Raw genomic sequence first — 20826 nt, forward strand, 5'->3', positions numbered from 1 at the left:
TGGGCAAAGAGATGGCAACTGTGATGGAGAATAACCTTCCCAACCTTTAGACAGCCAGAAGTCTATCTTCTTCATCTTGCTATCATACTGGAATCCCCGTGACTCATGTTTTGTGGTTCCTAGGCTAGTGTGGTTCCCCAGGCATGAAGTCAATTGTGTCGTGGAGGATGCAGTCAGATCAGAAATCCACAGCCTGCACATAACTAGGGCCAGGCTACCCTGAACCTGCCAGGCTAGCGCGTCAGAAATTAAGAGTACAAACCCCAATCCACTGCAACAGTTTGCCAAACACACAAAACTGCATGTTCAGAGGCACGTCTGCCTGATTCACTACAACAGCCCAGCTGACTGAAGACATACAAATGTAGTTGCAGGGACACAGAGGAGGAAGACTTGGCCACTACCAAAGAGAATTAATTCTCATCGGTGAGACATCCAGCTGTTAATTATGTCTCAGGATGAATGACAGTCTAACTGTATCTTTAGGCACTTCATTTCGATAATTCATTCACCACAGAGAGCATCCCTCACATGAAACTCCCAGGAGGGAAGAGCAGACTGGGCAGCTCCTGGAACTGGTGGTGCTACTCAGAGCCATGTCCCGCTGGCGCAGCAAGGCACATGCCCCTAGGCACACATATCTGTATCTCATTAATCCACACCCTATGGCACTAGGCACAAATACATGACTGAGGGGGGGCAAAAGGGAAGTTTTGTGAAGAGAGCCACACATTCAAATATTTTAGGTGCCCCACGCGTTGACTTTGTGGTAGTTGCAACTGCAACACCTTATTTTGTAAGGTCTGTTGACAGAAGTGCAACAAAAAAAAAAACCGTAGAAGCCCCAATGACAGTTGTGAAAAACATTACTATTGAATTGTTTTGATTTTGGATGACCTCAAAGAGGATAGAGAAAAATGACAGGATGAATGCGTAAGTCAGTTCCAGCATTTTCTTCATTTTTCTTCTAGCAGAGAGAAAAAAACCTAACCTGGCTGCGTGAACGGTGCTCCAACACCAATGCAACAGTAAAACCACAGAGCACTGAGCACTTTGGGTATTACCTACATATCAAAACTGACACCTGTGAATTACTTGAGTTTGGTACTGTTCACATCTTAACAGTCTTAAAAAACTTGAGGCAGGAGGAAAAAATAAAGAAAAAAACCTAAAACAAGTCAGCAAGATCAGTTATAGCCTTGCTTGCTATGAGAGAAGGGTGATTGTTCTGTTTGCTGCTTGCCTATGTTTGCTTTCTATCCCCTCACAGTTCTCAAAATCTCAGCCAGTTCAACAATAACAGAAGCCCTTCTCTGTAAACAGAAATTCTTGCTCTATAGGCCCAGGTAGAAGACTAATGCAAAACCTTGCAGGATATCAAATCTAATGCAACAAAAATATACCGGGTGGAGCAGGGGAAAAGGTTTGTTTCATCAGAGGGCACAGAAAGAATATCCAGCTTCCTCTGGAAGAAAGAGAGTCAAGTTATTCTGCACAGGAATTCCCTTTCCAACACGAGTACAGGATGTTGTCTCTCCTTTTGGACAGTCATGTTAAGTAGAAGACGAACCAAGTGAAAGAGAAGCCACAGCTTTTCAAAAGCATCCCACCTTCCTGATGTACACATGTAAATATTTCCCTTCAAAGGTCAATCATTCTACCTAAAAATTCTTTGAGGAACTGTTCAATCCTCATGTAAGGTGTCAATTTTTTAAAAAGGAATCATTTAAAAAGCAAAAGGCTAGAAGAAAACAAAGCAAAAACAGAGAGTTACGGAAAAGCATTCGGGTTTGCCTCTACTGAAATCGTTTTGATACAGTATCCCTGTTGCATGAATTTTCCATATGCCTGTGTCAGATCCACTGTTTCAAGCCACAGAGCTGTCAGATGCTCTTTTTTTTACTGTGTGCTTACGTGGCAGGCCAACCTTTCTGTTGAATCAGTCATTTTTTTCACAAAGCCAGAATCCGCAACCCAGAAAGATGTACATGCTTTCTTGGCTAAAAGCCTCAACTTTGCAGCAGAAGTGAGTCGGCAAAGCAAACCACTACATTCTGGTACCTAACAACTGTTCTCACAATCAGAGCTTTTATGTAAAAGAAATATAACATTATGAACAACATGAGAAATAGAAACGTATATGAATTTCACAACTATCACCATGGAAATGCAGATTTAAATGATGAGATTCTATCATAAACTGGCAATTCCTAAAATAATCCAAAAAGGTCTCATGAACTTTCATACATGTTCAACTTTGTCTTTAACAAAATAAGAAGCAGAAGACATTCAATTCTTGAAACAAAACCTTAATACTTCTGTTAAAACTTAAGTCTCTAGTAGATTAAGCAGAATTTGCAAAAAAAACCCCAAACCAAAATAAAACCAACCCCCCCCACACACACACACACTTTTTCTTTTACCTGTATCTGATTATGAGTCCCCATAATCCTACAAGTAAGTGAAAGTATCAGTCACATAGGTATCACTGTACAAGGCTGAGGAAGGTGGGTGCATATCCTGCACGGTTTTTTTACCTTGCATCCCCAGCCTTTAGTATCTGAACAATTATCTCCATTCTCCATGACTCAAACTTTGCTCCAAGCAAAACTGCATATTTAAATGCAGCATACATGCTAATCAAGATGTAAACATTTAAATAACAGAATGCAGATCCATTAATCAAAACTGATTACCAGCTTTCTTTCCATTTACTGGGAGTTATTCTGTAGAATACTTAGTTACTGTTTCCAAAACTGTGTTTTTAAAGCCTCTTGGAGAAAAAGCTGGTTAGTTGTTAACTCTCAGTTAACTGTTAAGTTAAGTTAAGTTAGTTAAGTAAAAGCTCAAGAGACACGTTTTACATCAGTGTTTACTAAAAATGCAAGGTTGAAATTAACTTGCACGTAACCAGTACATACTTGTGCATCTATATTAACGAACACTGTTAGCTTAAAACTAGGCTTTGTCTCCTCTGCCCCTTTTCCTCACATCCACAGATTTTAAAGCATTTAAATTTCTGAATGCCCTGGAAGAAAAAACATGGTTAACCAGAAACTTTCAGCTCTGGAAAACACTGATCACTACATCCTTTTCAGGCCATTATTTTCCACCAATAAGACATTAACATTCAGAATCCTCCCTGTTTCTAAGTATTTTTAAATAGCTTTTCATAATTACCACATTCAGCTACAGAAGACAAACATCGATGAGCTAGGACTGTTGCTGCCCATGCTGTGCAAATTGTGATTTCCCAGCCAAATTACAAATCAGACATTCACAAGCTGCATTTATAAGCTTTTAATACCTGACCACAGGTGACATACTAACATCCACAAGAACATATCCCAATGGGTTCAATCTATCTTTTACCCTCAACGCTACAGACACAAGAAAGGAGGCCAAGAGGCAGGTGGGGCACACCAGCCTGCTCATCACATGCTGCCTCTACTGAAACTGCCTTTGACAGTTCATCATGGTAAACAGGAGAGATTTATTGGTCAGCATTTTAATAAAGCATGGAGGTTGAGCATTCAAATGAAAATATTTTAGAGTATCAATCTCAGGAACTTTTACTCACCCTTGTCCTGTTGCCCCACAGAAGAAAAAAAAAGTACACAAATTACTGTAAAAGTTGGGAATATATTGAAATATTAACTCTTTCTTCCAAACAGTTCTAAATGTGTTTAGACAAACCTATGAGAAATGCAACCACACACACACACTTGCTTTTTCATCTTGGAGATGCCATCTGTAGAAATAGTCTAAAATAATGGGGTCAGTTTTCAGAAACACTGTGAATACATTACTTGGCATTGCTTCCCAAGCGTGTTACAGACAGATACCACATTCTTCAAACCTCTGAACCTTGATTCTTAATACACCATGCCTCTCTATAGCCAATTTTCTGTTCTGCTTTCTCAAAGCACTATAAAGATGCTATTCCTGAAGAACAGTGTTAACTGTATTTTTTAAGGCCCCATCATGTGTTTACATTGATGGGTCACTTCAGTGGAAATGTCTTTATACCTATGACTCTGTTCAGGGAGCATACCAAAACATGTAAGATGCTGGCAGCACCAAGAGGTTTTTGAGGCTGAAAAACAAGCGGAAGAATGAGGGAGGAATAAGATGACACTGAATTTCCCTGTTTCCTAGATGTCCAGTAGACTGTTGGTTATATTTGCATTAGCAGGCAGAACAGTGGAGAAGCAATATCCACAGATAGTAAGAACTGGAAGTCACTCTGGAGAAAAAGAATGAGATGAAAAAAAAAAAAAGAAAAAGGACAGGAATTAAAAAAAAAAAAAAATAGAGAAACACCACTAGCAAAAAACGTTGTGAAGAAAAAATAATGATACAGAGGAATGCACTATTCATTTATTTCTGAAAAGGCATGATAGAAGCCAGGCATAAGATACTGGAAAAACCTGAATAATTAAAACCTTTTTTGTGCAGAGGCCATCTCCCGCCTGAATGCCTGTGAAAACTTCCCACGAGCTCTGAGACATGCCCTGATCTGCCTGCAATGCCATTCTCTCTAGGATATGGGATCCCTCCAGCAAAGGCCCAAAGCAGGAGATCCCAACCTGTTCCACCAGGAAATTTCAGAGTTTGCCCTGACAGTGTTCTTGCATATGTGAATGACACACCAAGACAACTGAAAGCCTCAGAAACCCATAAATTGTTAAGACCACAGGGCTTCTGAGCAAGCCTAATGACTAAATTAATTAATAAGCCTCGGAGAGGGAAGACTGACCCTTTCAACAGGGAAGCAGATCTGCATTTAGCAGCCGAACAACAAAAACTGGCTTGCTTTCTACCACCATGGCAATGGATTTAGTGTATGCAAACAGGAATGGCAGCCAGGTTTTACCGCAACTCTGGTACCAAACCTTGCTGAAGGTACTGAAGACACACTGCATTTCACAGGTCTGACAAAAGTAAAATCATCCTGTACCAGAACAGCAATTCCTCTGGTATCTCCACAAGTTACATCGTTGTTTCAGGTTATATTCTAGAATTCTATGAAAAAAAAGAAAAAAGCACATAAAGAAAACACTGTTTTGAATCATACTAATGGACACACATACCTGGACATAACACACATACACAGTCTCCCAGAAATACACATAAGATTTTATCCACAGAAATATGCTTTGTTTAAAGAAAAACAAACCCACCAGGGGAAAACATAATTAAACGCTCCATAAATTGTTATCATGAAAAAGGGTACTATCCCATCCCCATAACAAAAGCATGTAATACTTGAGACAAATTCAGCAAGTCCACTGTGTACACCACATAAAGATTTTTTTGAAAACTATTAAATCATCCCTGCAGTAAAGTTCGGCATTTTCACAATTCCTAATCTGCCTCTTAGCCACAAAAACATTGCCCTTACACTGAAGAAGGTAATTCTCTTTTAAGATTCAAAGCATTAAACTATGACAACATATATACTTAGCTCTGACTCTTGACAGCTGAAAATTACAGGAACATTTTGGCATATTAGGTATTTTGCCAATAAAAATTATAGAGTGAAATACTTTAAACACAATTAATTCATACACCTTTTTGTTTCCTTCACAGATCTAGGATAGAAATACTTCTTTCTTTTAGAAATCCTGAAGCAGAGAGAAAGGTAAAGTCTACACACATCTAATGTGTAAAAGACTTTCACTCCTTTACAGAAAGCACAGCGGCTACAGATTTCTTACATGTACTGAAATAGCAAAGCCACCACAAAAATGATACTTTAAGTGCCATTTCTAAACACTTACTTCTTTTTCCTGGCTCCACATTGTGTCTGCATTGCAACCTTTAGGGTAAGAAGAAGCATGCAATCTCCCATCAGACTTGGCTGAATTCAGTCGTTAAAAACAATGCCATTTGACATTAACATACCCCATCTCCCACCCCCCAAAATTAGGCCAGAAATCAGAGGAAATAATGCAGTGCACTGTGGATATTCCATGACTACCACCACTGGCAGGGCATAAGCCGCATATTTCATAGGTAACTAGGAACACACACACAGTTGTTTTGTAGCGACGCTACACCACAGGCTCCTGTCGAACCACTGCTTTTCCTCCCCACAACTCATTCCAAACCTTTCGTGATTTCAGCCCAGGTCTGCCCAGGGATCTACAAAAGGGACATTCTGGGAACTTATCTCTTAACCACACAGGAATTCAGGGAGAAAACAAGTTCACAGGATATTTAACATTATGAACATACATTCTCTACTTACTGCTTCTGTTGGTAACCAAGGGTGTTAAACCCAGTTTACTGCATTAACCAGATTCAGCTGTGTAAGTATCAACAAGTCTTGAGTTAAAGATTAAATTTTCCAGTACCCAGACTTTTTCAACTTTGCCTTAACAGAAATCCTCCTTCTGCTTTTCACAACCTGTGGATCATCACAAAGACATTTCTTCTTCAGTCTGTCACCAAAGGTCATATGGGAATCAGTCAGCATATCTTCTGAGCAGGCTTGTTCTGAGAGAAGCTTTAAGGGCATTTAAAAAGCTTTTGTACAAAAACAAACAGCACTGCCTTGCCTACTGAACTAGAGCTTACCCAGTTCTCCCACAAATGCGTCACCAAAGCCTCCAAACATCTGCCAAAGGTTCCTCCCCTCCACTTTCTAATGTAAATATTCTGAGACATGATACATTTAAACAAGTGGAAGGAAAGACCACGCTTCGGCCAACTCATCTAATTTGGAAATTTAAAGTCCAGTTTATCGATCTGTTTTAACATCACAAGGAAAATCTTACTTTTCTAACTGAGTAAAAGCCTGAGTTTCTCTCTCCATAATCTCATAAGCCATTACTGAACTAAAATGCTTACCACAGAAGTCCAACATACCAAAGAATGCACAAGTGCAGGAAATAACATACTGGTATAACTAGCGCTTTGAAAATGCGTACCTCTAGGAAGTCTCCTTTAAGTTTCGCAGCATAAATGGTTACAGCAGTTTGCAATTTAAAATCAAATTGCCTGATTGCAAGAAGAAACTCAAAATATATGCCATGAAAGGGAGTAATTTCAGGATTAAAAACCAAACCAAACGACATAAGCCCCAAAACGGAGTGTTTTTCTAAGCTTCCTGAATACGTCAAGGTGGGCTACAGGGTGACTCTTTCGGTGGTAATGACTGACTGGATATTAAGAAAACAGTTTTCACCTCTTCAACAATGTTGCAAAGTCTTACATCAAACAGACACTACCCGCAAACACACAGAAAACGATGTGTCCTTACTGAGCTCCCTAAGTAAGGTCCTGCATGCCTGTCCACCTATGCCAAGGACCATTGAATCCTCTCCTGGAGCAGCAAGTAAGTATTTATCACACAAATCGTTTCAAGCATCATAACACAGGCACAGTGCAAGTTTGAATGAAACAGTACTATGCTGCAAATTCCTTTGGGACCTTTTTTTATTAAAGAGAATTCATTGCAATAAGATATTTTTAAATGGTAACAATACTCTTGGGAAGTTGAGCTAGATATAAAAATGTGCAGTAACACAGCCCACAACTGCACAGTCCAGTGTACTGATGCCTTCAAAGTTTGAAAATACTACCAGGAATGCCAAGAGAGAAACTTGCATAGTTTTAAACCAGTAAAAAGTCCATTAAGAAAAATGCGAGACCATATAAGCCTTAGCTTTTTTCATAACAGCCATATAAGAAGCAGATGCCCATAAACCTGCAAGGAAGCTCTCTCAATCAAACATCTTGACCTATACAGGATTCTCCAGATAGAGAAGAGATTCAGAGCAGCCCTGCAGAGAAGGACTTGGGGGTGTTGGTCGATTAAAAAATGAGCATGAGCCGGCTGCAGTGTGCACTCGCAGCCCAGAAAGCCAACCGTATTCTGGGCTGCATCAAGAGGAGCGTGACCAGCAGGTCGAAGGAGGTGATCCTGCCCCTCTACTCTGCTCTCGTGAGACCTCACTTGGAGTATTGTGTGCAGTTCTGGTGTTCTCAACAGAAAAAGGACATGGAACTGCTGGAACAAGTCCAGAGGAGGGCCACGAGGATGATCAGGGGACTGGAGCACCTCCCGTATGGAGACAGGCTGAGAAAGTTGGGGCTGTTCAGCCTGGAGAAGAGAAGGCTGCGTGGAGACCTCATAGCAGCCTTCCAGTATCTGAAGGGGGCTTATAGGCATGCTGCGGAGGGACTCTTCATTAGAGAATGTAGTGATAGGACAAGGGATAACAGGTTAGAACTTAAACAGGGGAAATTTAGATTGGATATAAGGAAGAAGTTCTTTACTGAGAGGGTGGTGAGGCACTGGAATGGGTTGCGCAGGGAGGTTGTGAATGCTCCATCCCTGGCAGTGTTCAAGGCCAGGCTGGATGAGGCCTTGGGTGGCATGGTTTAGTGTGGGGTGTCCCTGCCCATGGCAGGGGGGTTGGAACTAGATGATCTTAAGGTCCTTGTCACCGACAAAGATGTTGAACAAGACTGGTCCCAACACTGATCCCTGAGGGACACCACTCGTTACCGGTCTCCAGCCGGACATCGAGCCATTGACCACAACTCTTTGCGTGCGGCCATCCAGCCAGTTCTTTATCCACCGAGTGGTCCACCCATCAAATTGATGTCTCTCCAGTTTAGAGACAAGGATGTCGTGTGGAACAGATATATTTTCACAGATTTATTTTTTTTTCCAGGACCTTCCTAAAACTCTGGAGTTCATGCTTCAGCAAATGCCAAATTCTGTAGCATTTCTTACTCCACAGTCTATTAGTAATAAAGAAGATACAGGATGTAAAGGTGAGGCAGAATTACAGATTTGAGCTGTTTCCAGTTCATTGTATTCTGAACAAAATCTAACTGGCTTAAACATAGCTTTCAAGCTCCAGTTCAGTGTTCAGTTCTAATTTTTATGCTTTGTATTTCATTTTCCATAATTAAGTGTTAGACTTTCATAAGATACATTATCTCTAAACTGCTAGAGTTGCATAGCAGTTTCATTTTATGTGATCTTAATTTGCATACTTTTTTTAAATACCTTTTGCAGTTAATGTATTGGCATATATTGTTGTGGACTTGGCAGTGCTAGGTTAATGGCTGGACCTGATGATCTCGAAGGCCTTTTCCAACCTAAATGATTCCATGATTATTTGATTCATTGCTGCTTTTTTTTTTTTTCCTGTATGTGTTAAATTTTTTTAACCTTACCCTTCACCAATTTCTTCCAACTTCAGCCTGATTCTAACTGCAACTGTAAAGGGTTTATATTCCATTAAAAATACAATTTTTTGTTTTCTTCTGTCAGGAGAACAGAACTAAGCTACTTCCTCCACTCTGTTTTTTCCCATCAATATTCTTGTAGGCATTTCTTCGCAACCTGTTAGCTGGAATCCCATTATTTTATCACTGTTCCTCATGTTATTTTAACTCCCTCTGAAAGAACTTATTTTTGCCACTGTCTGCATACAGCAGACTCTCTCCGCACTGGCCCCATTTACTTCTCCTAATATTTAGCAGGCATGTGTGGAAAACTATAAATATATATTCAAAGCTGACAGTGCCAGCTACAATCAAGTTTGGTTTTCTGGACCTCTTTTTGGTTGCTTCCATCTTAGCCAAATTTTGTTTATTCTGAATGAAAGTTCTATGACAAATTTTAGAAGGATTGTTTTATTTACTTTTAACTAAGGTGTCAAGTGAGACCAGGTCAGTTTCCTGCTGGTTATTAGTACACTAAAATTCTTAAAGTCATTCATTAAAAACCTCCATCACTTCCTAGTTTTGAAATTCACTAGTAGAAGCGGGTTCTGGAGGGAAAAGCAAAGAAAACAGAATTAAGGAATGAACCTTCTGTCACCCATATGAAAATCTATACCTGTCTCTGGACAATTAAAGAAGCTCAGAAAGCCTGCTGCTTACACATGGCAAACAGAGATTTCCAACATAGTTTCACAATGAGTTCAAGCAAGATGCTTGAGACAACTCTGACTCTGTGCTGTCCCTTCCAGGCTGCCAACACCACCTGCTCCAGCAACAGCAGGAGTACAGCACCAGGGAACCAGCCAGCACAGCAGAAAACATACTCCCTACCCGTGATGATGTCATCACACACTCTGTGTGCCACTACTTCTTCCACTGCAGAGCCAGCACGAAGCAGTGAGGAGGGCAACAAGCATCTGTGGTGGGTGAAGGCAGGACTGCTTCACTTCCTTCAGCAGCAATGGCTTAAACCAGACTCCAAACCAACTGGGAAATTATGACATTAAAGATGTTCCTCTCTAGAGACTTTTCCTGCAGTAAATATTCCCTCCTGGTTGCAGGGCTTTCTCAGCAACAGCTCGAAACTCTGCAACATGCTGATGAACACTCACCGATGGGAGCAATTTCTTTCTCTGCTCCCCAGTGCCTGGTCCATACGCTGGTGAGCCATCAGCATGCTGCATAGCTCCCACAGCAAGAGCCTGCACTGCAGTTTGAGGTCCCAGCACCTCCATGACTCACATGAGAAGCATTGTGGCTCAATACGGTAGAATTACTTGGGGTTTTAGTTTGGTATTTTAAAAGCTAGGAAGTAAGCTTTGAGAATACCTTTTAAATGTTAAGGCTGTGAAGTGAAGCAGCGAGAAGTTGGAGAACGCCAAAAGTAAGGGTGTTTACACAAACTATGCCAGTGCACAAAATGGGCTGTGCTCACTGCTTGGCTCTCTTTGCTACCAGTTTCTTCATCATCTTTTCCGTTATTTAGCCACTGAGTGTCTGCTTCACAACAGTAACAACTTTATCTTCTGCGCCCTTAGAAGTTGATATGTATGGTATCTCCAATTTACAGGCAGAAAAGAGAGGCATAAAGTGTTGGCTAATACTGGATCTTCAACATAAGTCACCCTAGACCTTTTTTCTTTCTTAAAAATAATAACAACAAAAACAGTTAAAAAAAACCAACTACAAAACACTGCACTTCTGCAGTGTTTTACATCCAAACTGTAGCCGCAGTGGACCAAATGCACTTGGAAAACCTCATAATTTGTGCCTGTGCATCTCAACTCAGGCAAAACGCAGCACACACAATTAGTGGCTTACTACACTAGTTTGGTGTAACAGAATTGTTCAGTGTCACACACGAAACTTGGTGGCTGAGGCATGAATTAAACCCAGTTGTCTCAGGGGAACACTAAACAGCGTTATCCACCCTACTATTCTTTCCCCTCTTGCAATCCACCCTCAACAGGTTTTTGTCCAGCATCTGTGGCCAGTGACACAAATCCCACCCATCCTGTGCAGTGAACAGGACTAGGCCTCGTTGAAAACACATGGTAAGTTTAGGGACACAGAACAATGAGACAGAACAGGACAACTGATGGAAAAGTGAGGCAAATTACACTTTTAAATTCAGCCTTTCCTACACTGCAGAGTATTTTAGATAGCTGTTCACATGAAGATACAGATATTATTCATATTACAATAAAATGTAAGGGCTGCAGCCAAGACTGTACCGAATGTGCAAGATGTTGGACCACGCACACCATAAAAAACAGCCTAGAGATCTTACACAAGTAAAACAAACAAAAACCAAAAAACAAACACGCATATTCCCCCCCCCCCCCCCCCGCCAAAATCAAACAAACAAAACAAAACAAACAAAAACCAGAAACATTGTAATTCCGCCATTCCACATGAGAAATATGAGGCACAGTGAGTACTTCTTTGGTCTACAAGAGATCTGGTCTGTTCATTGCATTGCAGGCAGATCTGCTGGTGCTCCACCTGATAATGCACCAGCAGAGCTATGCATTGTCTCTACCTCCACAAGGGAGGTTTCGGGTTCAGGTTTGGTTTGTAAGTGTACAAAACAACCTGATACAGAGAAACAAGAACTGCTATCAAATCAGTGGATATCTCTGTAACAAAGTCACTGAATCAAAACCCTTGACTTCTTGTTCCACCTATGTCTTATACTTGCTTCACAAATTTAGCAAGACATAGACAATATCTTGACAGATATCCACAGGCACACCATAGAGCGTGGACCACTAGCACTTCTGATGTACCAACACTGCACCAACAGCCCCTCAGAAATGCTCTAAAACTGAAGCGTTATTTTTGTCTCAGAAAGAATACCAAGATTCAGAAGTCAAATGTTGTGCTTCCACATTTCTTCTGAACCATGCAAGCATAAATTACAGAAATAAGCCTTGAGAAATATCAGCTTTTCTTAAGTAATTAATGCAAATCATGAACTGAAGCACAGCACACCAATTGATATACAAGTTTTATAGACTACACGACCGAACACTAATAAGAAATACCAAGCTGTCAGCTTTCAGTGTAGACTGGCCTATTTCAGTATCGAAAGCACATTATAACTTTAAGCAAACTCAAAAAGCCTTTGCTAAATCACACTTAAGACATAGATGCCTAGCTTTTCTGGACATCGTAAGGCCCAGAACGTATTCAGCTTTCCAACAAACTTAAGCACACTTTTCAGGTTACTGCAAAGCTACCAAGCTATTGAGCAAAACTACATACACATATATGAAATTTACTTATCAAATGCAAAGTGTTAGAAGATTAATTAAAATTTTAAATTAAATTAATTAAATTTTAAATTTTAATTAAATTTTTTTTTTAGGAGATGGCTGTTAACTTTATGGCCCTGTCCGCCACTTGTTTCAAACAGAAATATTTGATTGAGAAGGAAAACCAGAAACAACAACAGCTTGTCCTCTTAAAAATAACAGAAAGCTTATCAAGAGATGAAGTTCAAAATATTTGTTACAGTTTTGTACTGGTGAATCAGAGCAGTGTGCTAAACACTATACACATAAGTAAGTTTCATTTTAAACTATACAACTGGGTACTTTTAAGTAAACAGAACCATGTTTTTCCTTCCATATTCTCACAACCATCTGACAACAAACCAAGCCCACTCAGCCCTGCTAAAAGCATGATTCTCTAATGTAACTGTACTTGTGGGAATACATTACAGCTCCTGTGAAATGTTTTGTTACACCTGTGTATCAATTGGCCATGTAAATATATGGTAGTAACCACACGCAAAGTAGTCTTTTTGTCAGTTTTAGTGAGCTAAAACTTTATACAACAAATAAAGTCAATTAAGGCAACCTCTGAATGTCTGAATAAGACAGGTATTGTCCTCTTTTGCACCATGGAATGATGATGTTTTCGATTAGCAATACAATAAGCATCTTTAATACTTAAGAGACTAAGACAACATCAGGAACACCTGCTTATAAAATCAGTTCCAGCCACACTGCTGACAGGTAACCCTCAATGCTAGGCTTGTCCTAGGCATACCTCTGGCCTTCACCTTTCAAACTACTAAGCGTTTACCACAACCTGTATGCATCGAACCCATATCCTTTTGAGACCTGCAAAACTGCAATTGTTCTCAAATTTTAGCCACTCATCTCTATTGCTGCGGATGACCACAACTGTCAGGTTAGCCAGGAGACCAAACCTGACACTGAACAACTCCTTTTACCAAAACAGACACTGGTGATGGCAACATTTTTCCCCTAAGGATGAATTTGAAGTGAGAAGCAGGGAAGGCCGATATGACAAAACATAATGAAATGAATGCAGCACAAAAATACCTTATTGGTACCCTTCAGATACAACACACTCAAAGGCAGGCATTAAAACCACTTCACTAACAGAGTCACAAAAATGAGTGCCCAACTATTTTTTTTTTTTAATTTGCAAAATAATGTTTTCCATATCATGCCCTCTTGATACAGGTTTGGAGTTTTTGCCTGCTATAAAATCAGGTTAGTATAGTACTATATTGTATATTTACATCTGTAAATACTCAGTGAAAACCAAGAAGGGGGAGACAGAAGATGACCTCAACACACAAAAGAAAGAAAAGCTCCCAAACATACACAAAATAAAATTGATCTTTCTTTATGGATCCTGATACTTCAAGGCCATTGCTAATCTGCCAAAGGCTGTCATCTCTCTCAGAAGTATACAAAACGAGTAAAATCGAGCTGTGTCACAAAAAGGAGAGCCTTAAGGTTTCCTGCCAAAATCTTAAATTTACCTCTCTATATTAAACAAAGCTATTTAATTTCCCTCAGACAATAAGTTTGCTTACGGTAAACATAGGCAATACTAGAACCTTCAAAACTTACTCTTACGCTGAAGCAAACCTCAAATTAACTAATGAGAGTGGTGGTGGTGGTAGGTGTTTACAGTAGGGTCTTTTCTGTGTGGTTTTTTTTTTGTGGGGGAGGGAGAGAGGGACTGTGTTGGGTTTTTCAAAATACATTAGGTTCTAGGACTTGATTGTTTATTCTCCAGGCTGACTTGGACTGCAAATGCAACCCAAGTGACTCATCTGATGCACAACAGGGTAGACAGTGTCCAGGGTTGTTCAACTGTGATCTCTCAAAAAGTTAAACATTGATAGGCTCTGGACAAGTCCAGTTAAAGCTGCTGGTGATCTGACTGCTATGGGGCAACGAGAGGAGCCAGGACAAGGGAAGAAGAAGCCAGGTAAGGCCACAGAGTGTTCTTTGTACATAGTACAAAAGGTGACAATCAAGTTTAGACAACTTAAAAATACTTTTTAACCTAAAAATACATCTTACACCTTTGTCTTTCGAAAGTTATAAAACGTAAGAGTTTGCAGAGTTTCACCTTCAACAACAGACATTTATTGTTTTTGCAGATTTCGTTATCATCAGTACTAATTACCCTGAATTAAACCACAGCATTAAAAAACACATTTTTCAAAGTTTTAATGTTTCAAGGAGTTAACTTAAGATGGGTCTAATTTTGTGTATACAAAAATAAGCTGTCAGAAAACAGGCCTGTGAAATTTTTTGGCCTCCTCAAGTTCCAACAAAAACTGAGTGTTTAAGCAAATATTTTCTGCAGTATTCTCAGAGACTGATGACTAAAGAAGGTGAAATCCAGTTTTCCTCATTATCTAGACTAAAAATGGAAATAGGGCATAACTAATGAGAAGTAAACTGATTTTTCAAGTCACTTCACTTATAATAAGCCATGATAGTAGAAATATATGCTCACAATGTGTTGAAGTCTGTAGCACCTGTGTAGTTTTAACAATCATGTAGCCATTCCAACATAATTTCAAATTACAGGCTCACTGTATACCTCTATTTCTCTTCTCAACATTTAGCCCATCTTCATTCAAGAGCTCCATTAGTTGTGGAAAAATAGGAACTGATGAAAACTGCCATTACAGGGTGTGATAAAAGCTAAATGACTGGGGAAATTACGCAACGAAATAAAAAAGCAATTAATTTCTTACACAGTTAAGAGTTTAATTAGATTATTTATTTTAAATGCATTTCTGTAAGTGAATAGAAAGCTTTACAACAGACTTAACTCCTATTAAGTTTCAAGTGATACTAGAGTAAGTATCAGAGTACTAAAATTAGATCACTCTTACATTTGATCAGAGAACATAAGCTCTGCTATGCCAGCAACTTGGTAAGCTGCAGTATTAAAAATTGGGCTCTAATTTATTGCTTCACATTCAGTGAGAAGAGGAAATGGCATCACCTAAATGTGAAATTCCTGATGTGTGATGCAGGTTTATCCATCACACAAAAAAATGCTACTCAGCACTTGTGAAGAAAGACACTGCAAAAATGTCTCCTCCAGCAGAGATTCTTAGTGGTAGCAGCAGTAACAGTCTGCAAACACAAGGTCTTGGACTCAGCTGTAGGCACTAGTACTTGAGAGCCTCTCAACTGTAAACTAACTGAAACACATGCGGATGTTTGTTGGGGTTTTGGCATAAAAAGTTAAAACTGGAATCAAATGCTGTTCTTGCCCCTAAAACTTTATGTTGTTGTTCGTGGTTTTGTAATCGCTTTTATTCTCTGAAGGGATGCTGCCATACTGCAACTGTAAAATTCACATTAAAAAGGCTGATGACAGCTACACGTGAGGGTGCAGGTGGAAGCATGTTCTCCTGAAAGCTGTGTAGGAAGGTGGGGATGGAAGTGTGTTCTCCCTCGCCATACACGTCTGCTCGTCAACTGACCTGTATTTTTCCCCTCATTTAATTCCTCCAGGGCCACTTCTACCATGACAGTAACAAATAACCATTGGATCAGATTCCTCCCATTCATCTGCCAGTCCTGAGCTTGGTTAAGTGCATTGGGATTTTGTTCAAGGAAATGCCTGGACATGTAAGCTTGCCAGTTTGTGGAGCAGGTCATTTGCCTGCTCACTCTTTTCCACAGCCAACAAGCTACCATTTGGCTGTATGAAGGCAAGACAGCAAGGAGACCAAGGTCAAATCTAGCAAAGCGGGAGGTAGCATGGGTGACAGATGATAAACAGTGAGGAGGCACACATGGGAAAAGAGTTTGGTCACCTCAGAAGCACGCCAAACTGACTACTATTAAGAAAAACAACTACCGGCTGTCAGACCTCATGCTCCTTCTAGGTTACGTGCATTCCCCACCTCGCTGTGTATTTCAACTGTAAATTCTCCTGTAAGGAAACTACATCCTCCTTTGCCTTTTCAAAGTTCATACTGGTTATTGCTGTAAGCTGGAGGATATCAAGAACGCTGTCAAGCACAGAGACTGCAGAAATAAGAACAGATTCTACTTATTTATCTCAAAATTAGAGCTGTCAAGCAGGCGACTCCTAAAAGTTGCTTGCAAACTATTTTTGGATCGAAATGGACTTCTTAAATACAAATTCCTTTAACCTTATAATTGAAACTGCAACTGAGTTTCCAAAGAGCTTTTCTTTCTCAGCTGAGAGCTACATACCTCTCAGGTTTCTGGGATGTATCTGCTTTGTCCGAGGCATTTTCCTCTAATCTCATACACCACTTTCTTCTCTCAGAAATGGAAAGCACAGCAAGCAGAGAGATGGCAGCTCCATAAACTTGTCAAAGGGGTCAGTTAATCCATATGCTAAAAAAAAGGGGGAAATAAAAGTTATAAGATGTATGCATTAGTAAGTAAAACAAAGATACCTATCTTCTGCCTTTCATCCTCAAACGGCTACAGAAATTAGCAATGAGCAAGAAGTATTTCTGTACCTATACTTTTACAGAGTGAAATGTTCCTGTATCTAAAGAAAACTACATGAGGGTGAAACTCCTTTTGGGATTACTCAGGAAGCATGAGAAAACTAAGACACTTTTCCACATTTGCCAGCTGTTTTCTAGCCAGAAAATGTCTACCAACAACTCATGTCCCATGCAAATAAATCCAGAAAAAGTAAACAAAACTTGACATCATGCTTTAAGATCTGTATCATCTCAGGGTGGTGGGAGAACAGAGCAGAGGGCAAACACACATGACACCAGCAACAACCCACCCTGTTAGTAACATCAGCTACCTCCAGGTTCATTACACAGAGCGCGCCAGTGCAGAAGAACTCCCCATAGGGTATCTCTTCCAAAATATCAGCATACAGCAGAGAATCACACTGGCTCTTGATCCACCTGCAAGCTGTTGCACAGTAAGCCTCTGCTCTGGCATGGTCCTGCATGGCTGCAGCAGCCCCTGCATTTACAGGATCAGATTTACAAGCCCCGATACAGAGAAACCCTATGGACCAGGGAATTCTTTTAACAGCCTAACACACAGATCTGGTGATATATTGGCAGAAACCTACATCTGAACCCCCAAATCTACATCTTTCTTTTTTCAAGATTAAACAAAACTTTCTTACATTTCAAATATCCTTGTGCTTTGCTTCCAGTTTAAGCAGCATTGTTCAGTTTCTGAAATGCTACAGGATGTGAAATCTCACACAGAACTAGGGCAAACTGACTTACAGACAATAACTTACAAAAGAAAATGATCGGTACAGTTTCACTCTTCCAGCTGAACAAAACAAATTAACCACTTTTCATTTTTTTTTATACTAACACATGTTAACAGATTTTTTTCTTCAGAACTGTCCCTAATATGGCCAAGTTAGTTAAGGACAGCTACTCAAAGGAGGGCTTCTGTAGAATTTTTAGCATTTGTCAAGTATTAATTTTGGTGGATTTTGGTGGGGTTTGGGGGTTTAAGACAACCACGTTTTTGTAAAAATGGAATCCAAACCCACTTGAAATAGACTACTTGCAACCACCCCTTCAGTCTACACACTGTTGAGGAATATAATCATTAATTTTTAATGCTTCTTTTGTCTGTTACTGCATAAAAGAACCCAAACTGGAGAAGAAACTGACTGCAACTGACACAAAGGAAGGCTGGAAAATGTTACTCTGAGTGATGGCTCTTCACTAGGGTGTTACTGCATGTTACAGGAAAAACAAGGAAAAAATCCAAAACAGAGGACAGAGCCTATCAAGTTCTTTTCCCGTAGCACTTTATCTGCCAGGTTAACAGGAAGATTAAGAAATTAAACAAAAGCTGATGCTAACAGGTCCATTTTCCTCATCTCGGACACAAACTGGAAATGCAGAGAAGCGGCTGGATTGCCTGGAGGAATAAGCAGCCCCTGAACTCCAGCCCCCTCTTTCCTCTGTGTGCTGCCGGGCTGAGGTTTTTAAAGATTCTCATCAACACCAGTCTCTTCTTTATGCAAGTTGTTAGGAGCAGGAGTTTGAAATCCCCCACCGCCCTCCCGGGTATCCGTAAAGCGTGAGCACCTCCCGACGCTCCCCTGCAGCACTGATGACATCTTATTTACGCTTTCAAACCACCGATTTCCCCCGCTCACCGGCAGGACTCATTCTTTCGGGGGAAGGGATGGCCGTGTGAAAGCCACGGCGGAAACACCGCGCAGGACCCACGCGAAAAGTCATTCTCCTTCGTTTAAACAACACAAAAAGGGAGAGGGAGAAACGAGCCTTCGCAAACTCAGCGGTCACATATATATCCCCTCCTCTCCCACCCCAAAAAAATGCCATTAGGGAGCGGGGTGGGGAGGCAGCAGTCCCCCCGGGGACCCGAAGAGCCGTCGGTATGTGCGAGCAGCGCTGCAAAGGGAAGGGAGAGAGGGAAAAAAACCATGAATGAATAAAGAGGGAGGAGCCTGGGAAAACCCCTCTGCAACGCCGCACCGAACAAAGCGCTGCACACATGCCGGGGAGGGGGGGGGGGGACGGGGGACCAGGGGGGGTGGCGGAGCCCGGCGCCCAGCGGGGACGGCGGCGGGGATGGGAAGCAGGAAGAGTGGGGCCGGGGCTCGGCGGAACCCCCACCACCCCCAATCCGGCTGCTAAGCGGGGGGGGAGCGCACAGACAAGCCCGCACAGGGCGGGGGGTGCCGCCGGCTCCCCTGGGGACACCGCGGGCGGGCGCAGTCCCCGCGCGTCCCAGAGGTGCCGCGGCGGCCCGGCGGAGCTGGGGGGATATAGGAGGGGGAATGAGAGGGGCCTGCGGACTCCCAGTCCCCGCCCGCTCCCCCGCCGCCGGCGGAGGACACATTGTGTTGTGGCTGCCGCAGCTCCGCGCAGAGGGGGGCGCCGGCCGCGGACGGACGGGGGGAAGGTGGAAAGGAGGCGGTGGGGAGCACCCGTCCCGACCCGCACCCCCCTCCGCGCGGCGCCTCCCGAGCCCCCCTCCCGACCCCCGCGGCGCCCGCTGCAAACCTGGCGGAGGGGCCGGCGCGGCGGTAGCGGCGGCTGATGGCGGCGGCGGGGAGCGAGGCGACCCCTGCGCGGCGGCGGCGGCAGCAGCAGCGGCGGGAGGGAAGGGAGGGGGGGGCGAGAAGCGGGTGGGAGAGGGGGGGGCCGGGAACCTCCTTCACTTGACAGCCTCAAACACAAACATGACCCAGCGCTGCCGCCGCCGCGCCCGGGCACACGCACACGCACACACAGAGCCCGGCACCGACATCCACCCCTCCTCCATGCACCGTCCCCCCGGGCCGGCCAAGGCACCGCCCCCCGGCACGGCCCCCTCCGCAGCCCCCCGCCGCCGCCGCTCCCGCCTCCCGCGCAGACCCCTCCTCCGGCCTTTCCCCCCCCCCCCCCCCGCCATGTCCCACACGGGAGCCGGCCAACCCGGGAGCCCCCCCATGGCGGGGGGACACGCACAATGCGGGGGGCGGGGGGAGCCTCCCCTGACAGGCGGGGCGGGGCTGGGGGGGGCCGGCGCATCCTCCGGGCTCCCCTCGGGGGAACCGACGCGCTCCCGGCCCCGCCCCTCCCCACAGGCGCCCCGGTCACTCGCGGGGGGAGGGGCGCGCGGGGGGGCCGGGGGGGGGGGGGGCGGAGGGTGTTTTACCTTCTCTCACTTTCTATTGCAGGAAGCGGGGCCGGAGCAGTGACGTCACCGGGTCTCCCGGCCCCGCCCCCTTTCCCTAGCCGGGGCGGGAGGGCGGGCTGGGAGGGGGAGAGAGGGAGGGGTCAGGGGAGGGGTCACCGAGGGGGTTTCCTCGCGGCCCGGTGCGGGGTGAGGGGGGGGGGGAGGCGGAGGCGCAGCGTGAGGCACGACAGGCGCGCGCGACTCCCCCGCCGACAGCCGCCTAGCACCGGGAGGACACCAGTGTCCCGGGCCGCTCCCCCACCCCCAAAGCCGGGGCCTCCTCGGGAGGGGTATAAAGGGTCCCTCATGGTGGGGGGGTCCTGCGCTGCCTTCCCTCCTCCTCCTCCCCTCGAGGACAAAAGTTACCGCTGCCCCCCCGCCGCTCGGGGCGCTGCACCGGTGTGCGTCGCGCTCCCCCCTGCCGCGGCCCGGCCCCCGGGGCACCGGCACGGGCGGACGCGCACACACACAGAGGCGCCCAGAGCTGCGGCTGACACGGAGATCCCGGAGGTTCCTCCACACTGCCCGCCCGGCCGGGCTTCCCCGCGCCCTCGCCGCCCGCCCGGTCCGTCCCGTCCCATCCCGTCCCGTTCCGCCGCGCCCCGGC

General features: G+C 43.6%; 1 protein-coding gene across 11 annotated transcripts in view; it reads right to left on the reverse strand.

Moving 5' to 3' along the window:
* HIVEP1 (HIVEP zinc finger 1) overlaps positions 1 to 19691 on the reverse strand; it is a 131760-nt gene extending 112069 nt beyond the window's left edge. For 7 of the 11 annotated variants that reach the window (XR_013956254.1, XR_013956255.1, XM_080610579.1 and 4 more), the window contains exons 1-4: positions 19562 to 19678; positions 18688 to 18946; positions 16773 to 16919; positions 4961 to 5025 (exon numbers count right to left, since the gene is read on the reverse strand). Coding sequence is in view for 9 of the 11 variants with exons in the window: in XM_080610579.1 (XP_080466705.1) it covers positions 4961 to 5025; positions 16773 to 16828 (121 nt within the window). In the remaining 2 variants the exon portion in view is untranslated. Of the gene's footprint in view, positions 1 to 4960; positions 5026 to 16772; positions 16920 to 18687; positions 18947 to 19561 lie in introns of all 11 variants that reach the window. The other 4 variants (XM_080610578.1, XM_080610577.1, XM_080610581.1 and 1 more) reach the window with 4 other exon arrangements.
* Positions 19692 to 20826: the final 1135 nt, after the last annotated feature.

The sequence above is a fragment of the Psittacula echo genome, assembly GCF_963264785.1.
Source record: "Psittacula echo genome assembly, chromosome: 2".
NCBI classification, from domain to species: Eukaryota; Metazoa; Chordata; class Aves; order Psittaciformes; family Psittacidae; genus Psittacula; species Psittacula echo.